Genomic DNA, 19989 nt, shown 5'->3' with positions numbered 1-19989 from the left:
ATTTAATTTTCTCATAAACTGACAAAATTGAATGACTTTTTCTTAAATTAGTGAATTCTGGAGAGGGACATTAGGGTACATGTGTACCATTTAAGCCCATCTGTGTACCAAATTAGTCCACTATGTGTGTTTTAATGTAAATGCTTTGTCATAAAAAGCTGCAGAAGAACATGTACTGTATACTTCACTGTTACAGAGTAGATGAAAAACAGTATGTAAAAAGATAAGTATATTCAAATTCACAGTATTCATAAACCAATTGGCAAAAAGTACCTACTACCACCACTACTACTACTACTACTACTATGGCCTAGGATGTGCTCCAGAAAGTTTAATAAAATAGTGGAAAGTTGTGACCAGTCAGGTCTTTATAAGGCCTGTATAAGCCTGACTGGTCAAAAAAAATGCCCCGTTTTATTAATAAAACTTTAACGTCGTCAAATCTTTAATTCTTTTTTTACAGCTTTGACAAATTCAGCAATTAGTTTTTTCCCCTATAGACCTGCACTGAAATTGCTTTAAGACAGCCAATCAAATTACAGATAGCCATTTTAACAAGAGAGACAAGATTGGTATATGGTCTAGTAGTGTTTTGCCATTGATTTGCTCTGTGTTATATTGGTGCTACGATAGTATCGTGGTATGCAAGCAGTAGTAAATTCAAATATATAGCCTGTGGTATTTGAGCTGATATTAAAAAAAAAAATTCATACAATGAAAGTCATTGGAGTCCAATGTTGTTTAGACCCCAACTTTCCTCAGAATGTCTTGTGTTTGACAGAAGAAAGTTAGTCATAGAAGAACGACCTGAGTTTTACGCATACATTTCAATAAAACTGTACAAATTGAGGTGTTCTAAAACTGTAGAACACACATGTAGAGTTAGATGTCTTTCAAAGATTCACACTGGCAACTTTGTTCGAACAAGAGCATGGTTTGCATGAACAATTGATACGGTGAAAGCTGCCATGCAGACCAGGAAATAATTAAATAACCAGGATGACGGTATTAAAGCAGAGACCTGTTCACCACAAGTGCAGGTAATGTACAGATAATGAACAATGTGACAATCGAGGGAGTTTGAAACCAGGCCCAACACTGCAATGGGCGCCAGGAAAAAAAAAAATCGCAAACAGATTTGGACAGCAGCAAATGTGCCCAGTGTGAAAACCACCTAATTTACGCATCAGACAGTTAGTTTTAAGTAGTCAATAATCATCACTTTGCTCCAAGCAATCACACAACTTTGCTCACAGATGTTGGTTTAACAAACACAGTCAAGAGCAAAATGTCCCTGTTCTCACATTCTGAACATCAGCAATCTTGAACAATCTAATCAGAGGACCAGAACTACCTTTTATATAATTAACTAATAAGAAACACTCTAAACATTCGACCAGCCCTGAGCTCTTACCTTTAACCGCTGCATTACACATGACCATCACAGACCACGAATGGCAAAGAGTGGAAACTAATTATTATGATGAAGAGAGAAAGAAAACATGACAGCATAAGGAGAGAAAAGAGATGGAATGGAAGTGAAATAAAAATAAACCAATTACTAACAGGACAAAAACAGTGGGGGAAAAAACAAGAAGAGAATGTACAAAGAAAATGGAAAATAATTAAAGGTGCAGTAAGTAACTTTTCACAGTATAAATAATGTTATTATCAGTTTCACACAGCACTCATAAACAGTGTGTATTCATTTTTAGCATCTACATAACTAAATGTAAATCTAAAGCACTACATTAGACTTTTTAAACTAATCACAGTACACTGTAAACAATTGCTGTGAATTTTACAGTAAATAGACAATTACTGTTTTTTTCTAATTTACAGCATTACTGTATTAAGTTTATGCTATGAATTGTGGGAGCATGATAAATAATTGCTGTATCTTTTATAGTAAAATAAGATATTGTACATAATAAAATTTAGTTTTTGTTAATTACACTGCTATTGTATTTTGCCATTAATTAAAACATTTCATTTCAGTCCCATATTTATAGTAAACAAATGTAAAAAAGAAAAAAAGGCTATATTTACAGTATATGTACACAGCACTACACAGTTTTCTTTTTTTTTTTTTTTTTTTTTTTGCAGTTAATGATTTACGGTACTCTTGTATATTTACAGTCTTGCTGGCAACCAAAATTGCCAGTGAGTTCCTGTAAATTTTATAGATTTTTTTTTTTTTACAGTGTAACTTTGAAAAAAACATTGATCATTTAAGAAAATAACTGAACTTTTATTATATTATATATTAATAAACAAAAAAATTACATTAAATAAATAAATATTTGAAATGAAATATAAATTCAAATGCTCAGGCCTATGTCTTAGGCAAGTGTAAAAATGTAAAAGAAACCTAGTTGAGCTCAGAGAAAACAAACCTCTAAAGGGTAATTTCCGGCTTGATCTTGAATTCAGAAAAGTTACCACAGGGATAACTGGTTTGGTGGCCAGCTCAAGTGTTTGTTTGTTTTTTTGCACTATGACATGCACTGTACCTTGGAGAACCTGGAAGACGACCTGGAAGATGATATAGCTAATGTTTTCTTAAACATTTTAAACTTAGTTAGAGATGTACCAAATTACAAGATGCTGGCAAATCTTACATTTTGTGTGAAGCTGCATGCACACTGGTTGGCATCAGTATAGAGTTCAGTTAAACAAAAACAAAAAAGTTACTTAGCGCATCTTTATTTTGAGCTACAGTTAAAAGAATGAATGCAAAATTCTGAATCAATGCAAATTAGCTTGTTAAGGTTCTACTAAAGTTGTCTTTAAAAGTTGCTGTGACCGATTGTTTTAAACATCAACGGAGCTCCAAATACCTGGTGGAGCGCCTGCTGTGGGTGTCATGACATCTGTGACATTATTGCTCAATTTGTGTTCAGAGAATGAAGGATTTCTGGTTCTTGCTGGTGTCTGAAAGAAAGAACAAAAGAAAGAACCTTTATGTGTCATGAGTTAGGTTTGACTCTCTCTTTCTCCATTCCTTTGCACCTGTTTGCTATCGCACGAACTCTGAGTCCTCACCTGTTCCTCTTTGTGTTTGTCTTTTCATGCTATTTAATTCCTCTTTGTCTTTGGCTCTTTTGCCAGATTATTGTTATGCTACTCGCTTATGTTCACATCTCTCGTCTGTTCTGTTTGCCCTGTCTTGTCTGGTCGGATCGAATCTGTTTTGTCGTGTTGGTCTCATCTGTTTTCTGTCCAGTTCCTTGCTGCACGTGAGTGACCTTCTGGACGCTGTCTGTGGTGCTGAGTGTGAGGACTGGGGCTGTTTCGCTCGCCACTGCCTACCCGCTACGAGCTCAGACGTCTGACTGTTTCTGAAGACTGTCTTTATTGATACCTGTTACGTCCCAGATCTGCATCACCTTTTCACTGTGATCGGCAGTCTGCCTTAGTTCCTTTTTGACATAATAAACTTTACTGATCTGCACCTTTGCGTTTGGGTTCTCTCTCCGTTCCCTGACATTATGGGCCACTGCCATCTAGAATTTATAACCATAATCAGGGTTCAAGGAACGAAAAACAAAAACTGTAAACAAACATAATTTTAACAGGAAAATGAACGAAAACTAAATCAAGTTTAATCGCTATGAACAGAAACGATTGTTTGTAATGACCTTCAACCGGTTAATAACGTTATTTTATCGTTCTGTTTAATATTTTCTTTTTAGCAGTCAACCAACCATGAATTCTATGCAAATGTGACTGCATAAAAATTGCATCCAACTTGAGTAAAATGTCCGCACTCAGTTGTCAAGTCATCATAAGTAAGTAGCAATGGGAATGGAACAGAATATCAAAATAAAAGTCAAAGGCCATGACACTTGGCATGTGTCATTATATTATTAACATTTGACCAAAATCGAGATCAAATGGAGTAACAAGGTTTTTCACCGGCGAATGTTGGAGATTCGTCTGAGGCAGTAAGTGCATTGCATTTCATCAACTTAGAGGTTACAAAGTTTATCATAGCTATGTGGGCTCTCAGCTTTTCCTGTCGTTTAATACATTTGGCCAAAATCTTGTGTTACAAAAGATGAAGTGCATAGGCTTAACTGGCTATGACTAGACAGCAAATACCAGACTAAGACTCTCTTCTCCACTCCTCAAATACATAAAACATTAGCCTTTACAAACATCGTGTTTTTTTTAGCAAAGAGAAAGTTGTACTTATTCAAACAAACAGTTCTTTATTTACCCTTGGACTGCAAACAAGCAAAGACTGGCTCCAGAATGTGAGCGGCAGTTGATTCTAAAATGGAGGCGAGTGAAGCTACTTCATGAGGTTTTGCAGACAGTTTGCGGATCCACAGAGTTACGAGGTTTAGTCAAAGTTCTTTGTATAAAATTATGTTCAAGCTCTTGTATAAAGTATTGCCAAATAAACAAACAAAACAAAACAAAAACAGTAAAAAAAAAATGTTATTAACTAGATTTTTTTCTAATCAACCGTTTTTGGAAAGGTAATGTTACAGAAGGAACGCAAGAACAGAAACGTTAAAATAAAATATTGAGTGAAGCGACTGATTTTTTTTCTGTTTTCAAGCCCTGCCCATAATGCAATGTTGTTATTCATATAATAGTTGTAATATGTATGAATCTGAACTGTATTCTAATCCACTGATACATTATTATTGTATTAGTATGTTCACACATACATGAATGAAATGAACACTTATCAGTGTATATATCACGGAGCGTTTTCTGACGTGCTCCAACGTCTTCACTCCTTTTGTAGTCCCTGCATTGTGTTGCTGCTCATTTATAAGTTCACCTACGGCTGCTTTCGCTCATGTCACCACAAACTGCCAACTGTAAATTATTTGCTTCGATGCTGGAAAAAAAACCACGCTGTATGTGTGTGCATCCCTTATATCAGCCATCGGGATAAACTACAAAAACCCACTTACAGCTGCATTAGGACTGGTGTTCAACAGGAAATTGGCAGTGTGCGCAGCCGCTGGAGGCTGATTGGGAATTGGCCGATGACCCAACGCCATGCCAACAATAGCAGTCATGTGAGTCTCTGTGCCGAAAACGTGGATGGGAATTCCAGTAGTCTTTCCTATGGCAAAGAAAAGGGAACCAGAAGAAAAATAGGAGATTACTCATGCATGGTGTGTAATGACCTCTATTTACACAAGTGAACACATGGACATTTTGTCAAGTTCCAATTTGAACTGCGATTCTATACAGAATTGTGAAATGGCGTTTGACCAAATGAGGATTTAAAGTGTATTTGACCATTAAAAGTGTATTCTAACCCTAAGCACAAGAATCCATGAAAGTGAACTGAATTCAGGATTGATGCTGTCTTAGAGAGACAGCTTTCAGTGCGTGTGCTTTGAGTGTGTATATGAACGGTTGTATAGGCCATAATGATTGAAAAGCCTCTTATTAACACTAGTGAAACAAAAAACATTGATCAACGTTAGTGAAAATCAGTCATATGCATAACTGAAAAAATCCTCTTACAAACACTAGTGAAATGAAAAACATTGATCAACCTTAGTGAAAATCAGTCATATGCATAACTGAAAAAATCCTCCTACAAACACCAGTGAAATTAAAAACATTGATCTACCTTAGTTAAATTAATTCATTTCATACGCATTAATTACTGAAAAAAATAGTCTTAAAAACACTAGTGTAATGAAAAACATTGATCAACCGCATTGAAATTCATTCATACGCATTACTGAAATGAGAAAAGATTTCGGTAGTTGATAAGATGTAATTTTACTTGAAAAGGAAGTCCACTTTTCCATTTAATTTGGCGCGTCTCACAAATGGCGCAGTCAGAGCTCAATAGGCCATGCGACAAATTCGACATCGCAGGGAGGATGTGTTTGCTAGCGATAAAAAATGGACGTGCTCCTCAAGATGACTGTGGTATTGTAAAGTTAAAGTTTCTGCTTCGAACAGCTCTTTCCTTATCTTATGTGCAGGGAAAAAACACCTGAACTTCTGAGGACCAGCAATGAATTAAGTAATGTGGTCAGCGCCACTCTGGTTGGGGTTAGATTAGTTTTCGCAGAAAAAATATTTCTTAGATTTGATAGATAATTTCCTACTACCTCTAAATGTGTTTGCACCAGACAAATCTCATTTTGGACCCCATTTAAACCTGCCTTTAGTACCATCCAGATTGGTTTCAGGCAATGTTAATGTTAATACCAGGTGTAAACAGCACCCTTGATAAGCTGCTCTTCCAAAAACAAAAAACAAAAACACTTACCTACTTCCTCCATCACTCTCAGCCCTTCCTGGTAGTTTGGACCCCCACGTCGGACAAAGATGGTAACCTCATGTTCTTTTAAAGGCCCCTGGTAGTCTTTGATAGCCCTCACAATGCCCTGATGAATGTCATGAAATGTGATGAAACATGATAAAAAGAGCAATATGACATTCTAATAATGATGAATACCAAGACAGAGAAGTCATCATACCTTAAACGTAGCTGCTACATTAGTGAAGTTAGCAATACTGCCACCAATGATCAACACCTTTCCTATAAGGTAAGATTGGGGTTGAATTTTGAATCTGAATTTCTAAATTTCATCAAATTCATATTCCTGAATTCAATAACAACATTAGTCCGACAGAATGGGCATCAACGGAAAACTTCCCAGATGTTCTGTTTAAGGTTTCTGTTTTGCCAAATGCTACTGGATGTTTGGCTCCATTTTGAAGTTTTTGGGGTTAATCAGAGGATTCTGGGAAACGAAGTATGGTGGTGGATCTTTAATGCTGTGAGGCTTTTTTTAATTTTATTTTTAAAGGTTAGATTTTTGTGCTTATTTTGAATGAAAGACCAAGAGTATAAAAAACAAAAATATTTTCCCATGGGCTGTTTTGCTCAAATTTACCAAAGGTGGCTTTTATTTGTGGAGGGCACTGTATATAGATTATTGATCAAGTCAAGTCACCTTTATTTTTTATAGCGCTATATACAATACAGATTGTTTCAAAGCAGCTTTACAGTTGTGATTAACAGGAAAATAATTATTCAATGGCTACGTTTAAATGTGGACCAATAATGCGATTATTTCTAATAATCAGAGTAAGATCTAAATTGCAGTAAGATGTTTACATGACACAAGCAGAACTCTTCAGTCCAGTTTACATGCAATTTTCATTATTCTGATTATTTTTCGCTGATGTAAGTACATAGTAGTTAAGGACATGTAAACCACTTAGACACAACATAAAGTGCCAAACTGAATCAGATTTTTGTCTTAAACAGCTGCGACAGTAACAAGCCACACTATTTTGTGTTTTATTGATTGTTAGGTTTCTATTTTGAATGAGATCCACACACACTGAAACAACATTGGACCGAAATCACACTTATAAAGTACAATGCACATTAGTTGGCAAAAGGGACGTTTGTTTGTGTAGTTTAATTTTGTTTAACTTGACAAGTTTGATTAAAAAGTACAAATATATGGAAAATATTGTATATATTTTTTTATATTTTAAATATTAGGGAAGAACAAAACACTAATCTTGTTTAAGGGATTTATCTGACACAATTATGTGGCAAAACAATGCATAGAATTATTAATATTTTGTTGATTCTCTCTTGATTTGGCATGCGTTCATAATTTCTTTGTATGACAGCCTAGCCAAAAAATATGTACACACTATTTGGCATGTTTCATTGCATTATCACAAATAAAACAATTTCCTATTATTATTTTTTCTATTATTATTCTATATTTTTTCATGCTAGTAATTAGTGTCCTAAAAAGCATCCTATTCTGTCACACACACAAGCTCACCATCTGGGTGTTTCTCGTGGGTCATTAGAGAGAGGATAGTCTTGGCGTAGTCGTACGTCTGCTGCTCACTGGGAGCTCCAGAGTATTCCCCATAGTTGGCCAGCTCATCTACTCCACCCAGATCACAGATGGTGTCACTAAACAAACAAGGGTAACAATTTAGAAGGTCTTAAGGTCTGATTTGTTAACATTACTGCATTAGAACAGGAACTAACAATAAGCAATGTTAGTTTATTAAAATAGTTCATGTTCACTGTGCATTCAGTAATGTTAACAGATTCAATATTTGATTGAGAAAATGCATTATTAAATATTGAAATGAACATTAAACAAAGATTATTACATACTAAAGAAGTATGTTATTGAACGAAACCTTGAAAAAATGAAACTTTATTGTGAAGCATTACCCACACTGATTACATAATGCAGCCCAGTTTTAATATGTATATTTATATTCAAATATTATAAAACACACAAAGAACATGCAGACCTCTTTTAAAAATGTTGTACTGAACCAGGAGGAAAGGAACATGAACTTATTTAATAGCGGGAACCTGAAGAAGTCATTTGTATCTACATCAGTTGAACACACAATCATGTTTACAAGGAATGAAATGACTGTAAATAACAATAATTTTTCACACAATATGTACTGTGCTTTAACAAAATTCGGTGACGCTTTAGATTACAACTTCGGAAAGTACTGTGTAATTAAGACAATTTTACAGCGTAACTTTCGGTAATTATAGTGTACCTATAAAGAACTTACATGTAAGTATAAGGGCACAATATGTAAAGTTTGGGAAACAAAGGAGTAACAACCAAGAGAATTTAAAAATTATTATTATTATAGAACTAAGGGGTACTTATCTACTATTATGATACAACAATCTTACATTTGGGAGCAATTTAGTGAGAACATACACTGTGTACCTTTTTGTAATGATGTAAAAACTACAGGGTACATATCTATGTATTTATACTTTTTTTATAGCAAAAGTGCAGAAGTAAACTATTAAACTAAGTAAACAAGTAAAGCTAAAACTATTTTCAAATATTGGGAAATACACTCTTGTTACATGTAGTTACAGGGTAATTACAATAAAAATACATACCGATACACTTTATTTTTCCAAATAAAGGTTTCCGAGTGATATTAGATTGTGTATGTATTTTTATTGTACTTACCCTGTAACTACATGAAACAAGAGGGTAACAAGCACCACTTACCCTGTAACTACATGAAACAAGAGGGTAACAAGCACCACTACTTGAAACAAGAGTATCTTTCCCCAATATTTAAGCAAAAGTTGCAATAGTTTTAGTTTTCAGTGCACTTTTGTTAAAAAGATTAAGGTATAAATACATAGATATGTACCCTGTAATTTTTAAAAAGCCTTTACAGTTTGTATTGGTACACCATCATTACAAAAAGGTATGCAGTGTATGCTCTAGCTAAATTGCTCCCAAATGTAAGATTGTTGTATCATAATAGTAGATAAGTACCCCTTAGTTCTAAAATACTTACAATATAAATAATTGTTTTATTCTCCTGGTTGTTACCCCATTAATTCCCCAAACTTTACATATTGTTCCCTTATACTTACATGCAAGTACTTTATATAGGTACACTATAAATCCCGAAAGTTACACTGTAAAATCGCTTTAGTTATGCAGTACTTTCCGGGCTGTAATCTAAAGCATTACCCAACATTCTTACAGGATGACATATTAAAGTCCCCCTGTAGTCAATCATTTTATCCCTTAAAACTCATCTTTGCTCATCAAAATTACATATTTAAACGTTTTTTTCCTGTGAAAATAATTTCTGCATGTCTTAAGACAGCTTAAATATAACTCTACACCCTTGCTTTATTTAGTATACGCGGATCCATGAATATGCATATTAGTCCCCGCCTCCACCCCACATCACACCAGCTCGGACTACCTGTTCCACTCGGTAAACTTTACTGAAATGAAAATTCTGTCATCATTTACTCACCCTCAATTGTATCCAAACCTGTAAGAATTTATTTCTTCTGCGGAACACAAAGAAGGTAACCAAACAGTTGCTGGGACCCCACTGACTTTCATAGTATTGTTTTTAACTATAGAAGTCAATGGGGTCAATCAACTGTTTAGTAACACACATTTTTCAAAATATCTTATTTTGTGTTCAGCAGAAGAAAGACTTTCAAACAGGTTTGGAACAACTTGAGGGTGAGTAAACAATGATATAATTTAAATTTTTGTGTGAACTATCCCCTTTAAGGGGAAATTAGACTTAAGGGTTAAGGGTTCACCCTTAAGGGTTTAAATTAGACACTTAAAGGTGCTTTATGCAACCGGGCACAGGATTTTGGGAGCACCACCTGTAAACCACTGATGCACCGCCACCAGCCACCATGGTCCAAATGCGTCCTCTGGGGTTCAGCAGGGTGAGTTTCAGACTGGCGCCACTCTTAGCATCGAGATCTGCTATGTACGCTTCCTGTACACAGAAAAACACACAGAAAATATGAGCCACAGAACATGCGCTCTCTGACAGTTGTGTGCAATGGCAAGACCTTTGGGACGAGACACGGGACTTTTACCTCAGGATAAGCTTCTCTGCCAAACGGAGGAGGAAACTCCACATCACCCCACTTGGCCTTGCAGATGTAGTCGGCAGCAGCATCAATTTTAGCTGCCATATCCAGTACGTACACTCCGTCCTTAGTGACCACTGCATATATGGACACAGAAAATGACATATGATTGGCATTCTGTCATTACCATCCTGTTCATGTATTTTAGTACCCGCTTCTCTTAGTTTTTTTTTTATTCAGTACCAGTTTATAAGATTTAGTCATTTTAAGGAAGGTAAAGACTAACACAACAAAAACACTGGATGGTATGAACAAATTAATTTATTGTAATAAAAGGATGGAACAAAATAGCAGTGGTTCTCAACCAAAGGCCATGGCCCACTTGGGCAAATTTTTGCTGTTTTTAATGATATTGTAGTAACTTTTAAACACCAACTGACTTTTATAAAAAGAAAAATGAAATAAAAAATAAGAATCTTGAACATTTAAGAGACTAAATTGTTTAAATGAATCCACAAATGAATTATGATTTATAATTGGCAAATATGCCAAGTAGTTCGTATTTCATGTGACAGAACATTTACCGATTAAAACAAATAAAGTATATTATTAATTAGGGATCTTTAAATTAAGCATGATAATTAAATCAAAAACGAAATGCCGTTTGTTACATGGCTTAGTTTCTATAATACGGGATTCTGATTGATCAATCACAGCATTTAGTAGTCAGACATATTCACTGGTGCCCATGGCAACACTGTATCTTGTTTCATTCATTGACTGCAGTGGCAGTCTCAAATCAAGCGGGCACTGCAGCAGCAACATCGAATGAAGCAAGGCACTGCAGCGGCAGCATCAAGTTAGGCGGGTATTGGTTGAATTGAGTTTCGTGGGGCAGCTGTCTTGAGTGGATTGTAACTATCTTAAAGATAAGCGAGAGTTAGATGGGCTTGTTTGATGAGGCTGAGGTCGGAACGAATGTAAGATTGAAAGGTGTCTGACGACCACCGACCCAGTAATTTTATTTGATAGTCAGGCAGACCTTTTTGGGCTGCGGTGGTAGCTGAGGAAGGAATGAGATGAGTACAAGTGAGCTAGGATACACCAGAGTGGGTGAGGATGTATTTAAAACCCCATGGGGTCGGCGGTCGCGCCGGTGCAATCACCTTGCTTTTTTTCTCATCAGTGTAAAAAAAATAAAAATAACTGTCTATTTTTGTCATACAGGCAAGTTTTATACATCATTCATAACTGTTAAATGTGTACTTTTATTTATGTAAACTCATAATAAAATCAAAATGTTTTTAGTGAGAATGCACAAACAGATTGTGAAGTTGTGAATTTGAATGTCTCCGCGAGAAATTGATACCAGCATTGGATAGCGCTTGCCAGAGTGCGTTGACAGACCATTTCTCAACAGGAGCCAGGTGTATTAAGCTGGCTTGTGGAGCCGTAAGATCGGCAACCTGGGCGATCAACAGGTGAAATGTTGAAAAAGGAGAATCCAACCTGTTCAGGGAAATAGGAGGAGGTGTTTCTGGCAAATTGGAGAGTTCGTCATTGGAAGGAAACAGTTACATTTCCTGGAAGTTAGTCATGATGTGGGTTTGGGCGGGCCAAATGCCGAAAGAACTAATAACGAGAAGTGGTAAAGAGGCTGGTTTTTATACCTTGGTAATAATTAGAAGATTAGATGGGCGTTCTCCTCTCGAAATTATGTTTAATAACTTCACTTGTTGCACCCTGTCAGGGTTTATTTTGTTGCTGATTGCACATTATCGCTTGCATAACCCATAATAAACAAAAGGCAAGTTACAGCACAGTGTATATTCTCCAAATATCGCAGCATATGTTTAATATATCGCATAATATATAACTGCATGGGGATGAAAACAAAAGTGAACTTTGCTTAAAACTGACGCACACATTTATGGATAATAATGCAGAAATTCAAACTTGGCAGCAGGGTTTTTCTTAATTTAAAGGGGTGGTTGATTATGATTTGACTTTTCTAACTGTAGTTAGTGTGTAATGTTGCTGTTTGAGCATAAACTACATCTGCAAAGTTACAACACTCAAAGTTCAAAGCAAAGGGAGATATTTGCTTTTAAAGAAATCGCTTTTTAAGAACTACGACAAACGGCTGGTAGGGACTACACAAGCTTCCTCCCGGGTTAGTGACATCACTAACCCTAAAATTTACATAAACCCCACCCCCCAGAACACGATTTATAGATTATTATGACAGAATATGCTAATCAATGACTAGAAGATAGTTAACTACACATCAGCTTCATACATTTAAACATAAACAAAAACATTTTTGAATTTTTTCAGGACACAAGCTGTTGTAGCTCCGCCCCCTGTGCCGGGAGCTGCAGCTCATTTGCATTTAAGGGGGCAGACACAAAAACTGTGAATTTTTGCTCACCCTCAAAAAGTGACAACTTTTACATGCTGTATACAAAAATATGTGGGGTATATTGAGCTAAATCTTCACACACACACTCTGGGGACATCAGAGACTTATTTTACATCTTGTGAAAAGGGCATTATACCACCCCTTTAATATGTGCATTTGTTTCCTCAATCTCACATGCTCCGCATTTGTTTTGGCAGCGCACATGTACCTCTGTAATAATAATAATAATAATAATAATAATTCACAAAAAAAATTTTTTTAATTTAATAATGCACTTTCATTAACGGATAGATACTTTTTTTCACCACTATAATTGTAAGTGGCCCTCTTTCAAACATACTTCTCATTGTAATTTTTGTTTGCATTGAAGGTTTTGTTTTGTTAAACACCCCATAAGGGTTGCGTTAGAGAATGATTGTGCCACAAGGTATATGTTAAATGTAAACATGTTTTTCTGGTAATGCAACTCATTTCTATAAGCAGTCTATAAAACCTAGCCTTTAGCCCTATTCAGACGGAATTAACTTAGATGGAGTAATGTAATTTTACCACAGGACGTCTGTAATATTAATGGCCAATTCGCACGGTATAAGATATCTCAGTAAAACTAGCAGAAGTGGGAGGGGTAACTCGATTTGCACATCGCCGTCACCCTCCTGTCGTCATGTGCATATTACATTGCTTCCTGATATCACGTGTGCAAAGCAAACACAACCTTCTGGTAATTATTACTTTACCCCACCTCTCCATGTTAACTAGTCCCATCCGAATAGGGCTTTTGTGTCCAGAGCAGCAGAGAAGCTGGCATGAAGACACCATCTCGTCGGTTTCTCTCATTTGTCTGACATAAAATAATAAAAAACACTCTTGGCAAAATTACTGGTGTTGTTTCCGTGATTTAACCACAATGGGGAAAAAGTTACATTTTCAAGTCTACTTTAATGCCTATACTAGCCTATACTTTTCTTCTCATTCGTCTCCAACTTTGGCTCGCAGGCCCTGGTTTGGACATCTATGGTCTATAATACTACATAGACTGCCATCGTTACAATCAACACACCCCTTCCAACGCACAACTCAGCAACTTTTGTATCATTTAGAATTCTAGTTTCTCACTGGTAAATATGACTTCACTTGATTCATGTGATTGAAGGGCACCCTAATCAAACACACCTGAAGATCTCTGAGTTTGTTTAAATGTGTTTGATTAGGGCAGGAGGCCTGGAGCTAAACTCTGCAGCCCTTGTGCTAGGGCGTTCAGGATGGTGTTACTGCCCAAAGTCAAAACGGATTTTTGTCCATAGCACAAATTGTGCCAAGTACTCTCACATTTGACCAAAGGTATGAAGTCTGGTGCACGACAGCTTAAGGCCCCAATATACTCACAGCAAAGTCCTTTTTTTTCTTTATTAAGGGGTAAAACGAAGTTCGAAATACGTGACGCCACCCACTCTGCTGAGAGCAAAGTTTAGATGAATATGTAAATATGTGCTGCACGCTTTCCTCTCAATAACAAAATAAACACAACAAAATTAAGAAAACAGCAAGCATTTTTTTTTTTTTTTAAAGCTTAAGAAAAGCATCTGATCATAACAACGTGGATATGTTTGCATGGGCTCTGCAATTCAGCACTCTAGTAACATCACGTTTAGCACTTTATTTAATAGATTGCTTAAAATCAATCAGCTTTGCCTATTAAACATGAAAAACCGTTTCAGTGTATCGTGCTCTACTACTTCTACTATAAAGCTGCTCCCCAGCATGTCTTTACCTCCGTATGTCTGACCTCCACAGACTCAACATACCTAATTAACCAGAAAATATTTCGATGTGAAAGAAGGCGGAGCCTACGCGCACACCTACTTATTACGTAATCGCCACGGACCAGTGCTAGTACAAGGGTGTTTAACAACCGGAACGAACTTTTCCGGAAAGTTTGCTTTGGCAAGCCGTTTTATGTGAAATTATGCACATCAAGTTCGTTCTTCGATTTCACTTGAAGTATATCGGGGCCTTTAGTGTGGACAAGAAACATCAGGAAGGGGATGACTGACTCAAAGTGACCGACCATATTTGTCGCCATTAAGAGATGGGTTACTATGAAAACCGATCATGCCAAAAAACAAAAATAGTGACAAGTAATTGTGTAATATGCATCACATGGTCAGTGAGTAGACTCAAAATCCCACATCACATATTAATTAGAACTTTAAGTATGAGTAAACATTAGCAGTCATGCTTGCCTTAAACATCATTAACTCAAATAAACAGGAAACTGAGACAAAAAGAAAGCACACACCAAGTGGATTGATCTCCAGATATGTGAAGTAAAGATCCTCATACAAATTGAAGAGACCCATTATGAAGCTTGCTAGAACTCTGCAAAAACAAACAAACAAAACAAAACAAAAAAATAAATACATTTTAAACTTCTGCATCAAAATCATTTATGTTAAAGATGAGCATTTTTTTTCTGTTTTAACATTTTCTATTGAATAAGAATGGGCAATATATGTATGTATGTAGGTGTATATATTTATATATATATATTTCCTAAACTAGGTTGTTTTGATAGATTCTCAAAACCCTTGTTAATTCTTTCTCTTTTTCTGTATTTATTTATGCAAAAAAATCTAATTTGTTAGCATACAATACTACTGATTAATGTGAATCCTATTATTACCAGTCTTCTCCTCTAAAGGTCAGTCTCTTAATTACCATGCACACGAAACATTACAACAAAACAATCTTCATTGTCTTTGCAGATGCTAGTATTACATTTATGCTCTCGTTATTTTGAATGTACTTTTAGAAAAGCATGCCATGTTAGTCCCAGAATACAGTGCGATTCATTATTGATCTAATTATCAGTGATATAATAATAGGAGCAATAAAGGAATAATAATAGGATCATTAAAAACAGAGCACAGAGACTCATTGATATTCATTGAATGTATGTTTTAAGCCCTTTAATATCTACAGCACTGATCACTATATATGACTAGATTGCTCATCGAATTCTAAACTGATGTTAGATGTTAGATGAACTTGTTAGATATTGTACGTTCACTATATTTGTTTGGTTTTCCAGCCTTCGCTTTGGAAATTGTTTGAAGTTTAGAAGTACACTAGCATTGATGACCTTAAAACGAACAAATGTGAAATAAAAGCCATTCATCCCTCATGAATATTTAGAAACTGATACATGAACATTTCAAACTGATCAGCATACTTACTCTTTCTTCTCATCTGTAACATGTATAAGTAACTGCTGGGTAACCATTTCCTCCGTGAGCTTATCATCTATTCTCACTGATAGTCTTTGGGCTCTTGTGTCCACGTCTCCAACATCCACCCCACCCTCATGATGGAACAGCACTTGACTTCCTTCCCGGCTTGCATATATACACACATAAAACTCCTCTTCCTGTGAAAGAAAACAATTAAACTCTCAAATAAATTAAGAAACATCAAATCAAACCCGGGATGAAATGTATGATTTTGTTAATACTTTTTCTAAAGGAAGATACATAAATGATGATCAACAAAATATTAAATGCCATTCATTAACATTTACTGAGAAATACATTATTTTGAAAAGCAGAAACAAAACTTTCACATAGGACTTGGTGTAAAAGTTAAATTACAGTGACTTGTAGCAGTAACATGACTGTCCTCAAATGTCATCATTAAAATGTTGGTGTGTCTTGATGCTCATAGATGGCCCAACATTTAAAGATTCCAAAATTTAAAATTCCAAAAATTAAACAACAAATGTACTCTCACACTGCAGCAGTGAAGAGAGACATTTGAATGTGCAATACTGACAACTGTAGGATATATAGCATACAATTTTATCCCTGGTGAGGGATAGTTTTTGCCAAGTAATTGTTAGTTTGATAATGTAGAGTCTTGTTTGCTAGTTAATTCAGAATATTTATTTTCACAGGCTCTAAAAGTATTTATAATAAATGAAGCTGCACGCTTGCAGTTGACAACCAATTAAGTATATCAACCATTAATTATAATGGGAGCAAATAAATATTCCCAACGTTTCTGATAAAACAAGCATCTTAACCAGAGGTGGGCAACTCCACTGTCCTGCAGAGATTAGCTCCAGAGCTACAGTGGACCAGTGGAGTGCAGCAGGACTGGCTTCCCGACTGAGCCTGGTTTCTCCCAAGGTTTTTTTTACTCCATTTGGCAACCGATGGAGTTTGGGTTCCTTGCCACAATCGCTTTTTGGCTTGCTTAGTTGGGACACTTAATATTTGGCAATATTGTCGACTTGAGTGCACTGACACTATTGGATAAGAACTGAGCTGAGCTGGATGATGACATCACTGTTTTCTCCGGAGCTGCTTTATAGATCAATTTAACTCATTCAATAATTGATTAACTTCACACACTTATTGAACTGAAATTATATTTAAAAAAAACTGATTTCATCTGAATAATGATTTACTAACGTCTTTTTAGAGCTGCAGAATTTAATTCTGTTCACTGAATTATTATCTTCATGTTTATCACAGTGAAGTTCCTTTTTTAGGCACATGTTGTTGTCTTTTAAAAAAAAATATAGGGCATATATGCTATATAATAGACATATGTGAAATTATGTAACAATATGTGAAACTAATACGCAACAAACGAGGACATAATCATAATCAGTAACCAATGAAATTGAAACTAAACAGACTGGGGAAACAGGGACCTCCTCTTTTCTTGGTCTCTTTCTCTCTACACTTTCTCAACCTCTTTCTCTCTCTCATATCCCTCAGGTAAAATGTTACATATATTCTGGGTACAATTAATGGTAAAAGTTATCATCATCTCACACATCTATGTTTTAACTATTTTAAGTGTAACCATAACCATATTGTCATTAAACCCTTTCAATTACAAATAATGTGCCAACTAGTTTTGATTTGGTATTGACTTTGAAGTGCTACCTTTTGCAATACAATACCGTCACACTATAGCAACACTCTCCCACATATTTAGCTATTGTATCTTTATTATTTCCATCGTTCGTATAAGTAGCAGTGGGTGGTAATAGACAAGAAATGTACAGTTTTCTACCATCTTGCTGATAACGTTTCTTTAGTCATTCGGCAGTCCTGCAGCCTGAAGCATTGTAGGAAAACGACCCTTACAAACTAATTTAATAATTGATGATCTTTACAAAGGAACTGAATCAACACTGAACTGACAGCTAAACAACATCCAAAATGCATTATTTTCCTGTTTATCACTGTGAGTGCCCTATCATACACCGGCGCAATGCAGCAGCAAGTGTGATGCAAGTGTGTTTTGCTAGTTTCAGCCCAACGCAGATATCATTTTCACATCCTGCGCCACATTGTTTACATAGCAAATGCATTTGCGTCCATCTGTGTGATCATGGGCGTAATGGTCTGAAAACGAGGTGTGTTCAGGCGCATTGTGTTATTTTGAGGCAAGTATTTCAATAGACTGCACCACTGACCAACTGAAACCTGGTCTAAAGTCAATGGCAATTTTTTAAAGAGCGCATTAGTAATGTGCGCCTATAGGCGGGACCACAATGCGCGTACACTCTGCTTATTACACACACATGGTTTATTTTGCAGTAGCACACAAACTAGTCAAATATTCAAAATAAAAGGATTACAATGTAAAAGATTAATATTGTGTACATAAAGATATGGTGGAATTCCCCAATCTCTGTTTGATGTTAAATGTCATTGTAAACTTGAATAAAAAAAAAATAAAAAAAAATAAAAAGATATGGTGGAATCCGGCTTGTCCAGTAGATGGTCTGCTTGCGCGCTTTACCTCGCGCATGGCATGAGCAGATCAGTCTTTTAGCTTGCAAATTTCATCATGTAAATAGAAATCCGCCATGGTGTGAGCGCACCTGGCTTTTAAAGGGAATTAGAGATGAGACTGGTTGGTTTATTTTACTTTACGCCCAAAACACACCTCATTAACCTCAACTCATTAAAAGAATAGCGACAACCCATTTAAACCATGCGCGCCAACCATTTTCCCCATCGTTAAACTAGCAAAAGCGGATTCAGACACGCCCTACGTGCACTTGCGCCCTGCGCTTTAGACCATGCACTTACATCGTTAAAATAGGGCCCTAATGCTGCTTTGAAACAATCTGTACTGTATAAGGCGCTTTATAAATAAAGGCTCAGTCAATATCAAACTCTCACTCGCTCTCTATTTAGGTTTGTTTAGTGCAAATCTACGGAGCCTCTGTAAAAATCACATTGGCACACTTAATTAAGTGTTAATTAAGTTTTAAAAAATTACACTCTTCCTTTGTTATCATTATTAACTTATTAAACATTCAATAAACTTACATTAAGTGTAAAACAAGAAGGGCATAGGCTTCTGAAAAAAAAATGAAAAAACATGAAAATCACGGTTACTTGCATTTCCCTGGCAGCTTCTTCTGTGTTGTCTTTTTTTCATGTCTCTATGTTTGTGTTGTGCTTGAACATATGGCTTTGTCTTTGTTTGTGTTGGCCATGTGCTCCTCTGTTCCTGCCTACTTGGCTGTGTTTACACTTGGCATTAACAAGCAATCACCATGATGCGATCACCATGATCCGATCAAGCAGATCGGATCATTAGCCAATCAGGACAAGGTGCGTTTACATTTGTTCATATTAAGTAGCCTCTGAATAACCTGGATAACTGGGATATCTGGATAACCAATCAGATTTCTATTTTTGCATAATATTTAAATTAGGTCTGTACAGTAGCACGACACCAAATTAAGAGTAAAGATGATACAAATTAAGCAATGTCCCACTTGCTTTCACTCACTCACTTTCCTGTGCAATCTCCAGTCTTAGATCAAATTACGTTTTTTGAATGAAGGAATACTTCCAGAGTTGATCATACAAAAATAACTGGGTTGATCCTGTTAAGTACAAGTCACATCATCGATCATCGGGGTTTAAGGTTATAGCATGCAATGACTATATATGGGAGATTAATAAACATGCTGAAACAAAAACATTCAACATTTAAAACATAAAAAAAGAAAAAGTTTATTCCCATTATTCCTCTGGCAAAGCAGCGCACGCTCTTCATTAAGATCTCATGCCTCACAGCTGTGATTGTACAGGCGATCACCTCGTTCAGATAATGAAAAATAACACACACAGTATCA

General features: G+C 35.9%; 1 protein-coding gene across 2 annotated transcripts in view; it reads right to left on the bottom strand.

Annotated features, from left to right (window-relative positions):
- Positions 1-19989, bottom strand: part of aclyb (ATP citrate lyase b) — a 50588-nt gene that overhangs the window by 18622 nt on the left and 11977 nt on the right. Inside the window, exons 5-14 of one of the 2 annotated variants that reach the window (XM_079596417.1) lie at positions 16055-16245; positions 15118-15197; positions 10403-10533; positions 10181-10299; positions 7809-7945; positions 6474-6535; positions 6263-6380; positions 4935-5089; positions 2841-2934; positions 1415-1471 (exon numbers count right to left, since the gene is read on the bottom strand). In XM_079596417.1, the coding sequence (XP_079452543.1) occupies positions 1415-1471; positions 2841-2934; positions 4935-5089; positions 6263-6380; positions 6474-6535; positions 7809-7945; positions 10181-10299; positions 10403-10533; positions 15118-15197; positions 16055-16245 (1144 nt within the window). The remainder of the gene's footprint in view (positions 1-1414; positions 1472-2840; positions 2935-4934; positions 5090-6262; positions 6381-6473; positions 6536-7808; positions 7946-10180; positions 10300-10402; positions 10534-15117; positions 15198-16054; positions 16246-19989) is intronic. The other variant, XM_079596418.1, reaches the window with a different exon arrangement.

This window comes from Phoxinus phoxinus, assembly GCF_949152265.1.
Source record: "Phoxinus phoxinus genome assembly, chromosome: 21".
NCBI classification, from domain to species: domain Eukaryota; kingdom Metazoa; phylum Chordata; class Actinopteri; order Cypriniformes; family Leuciscidae; genus Phoxinus; species Phoxinus phoxinus.
This window is presented reverse-complemented; position numbering and strand designations above follow the sequence as displayed.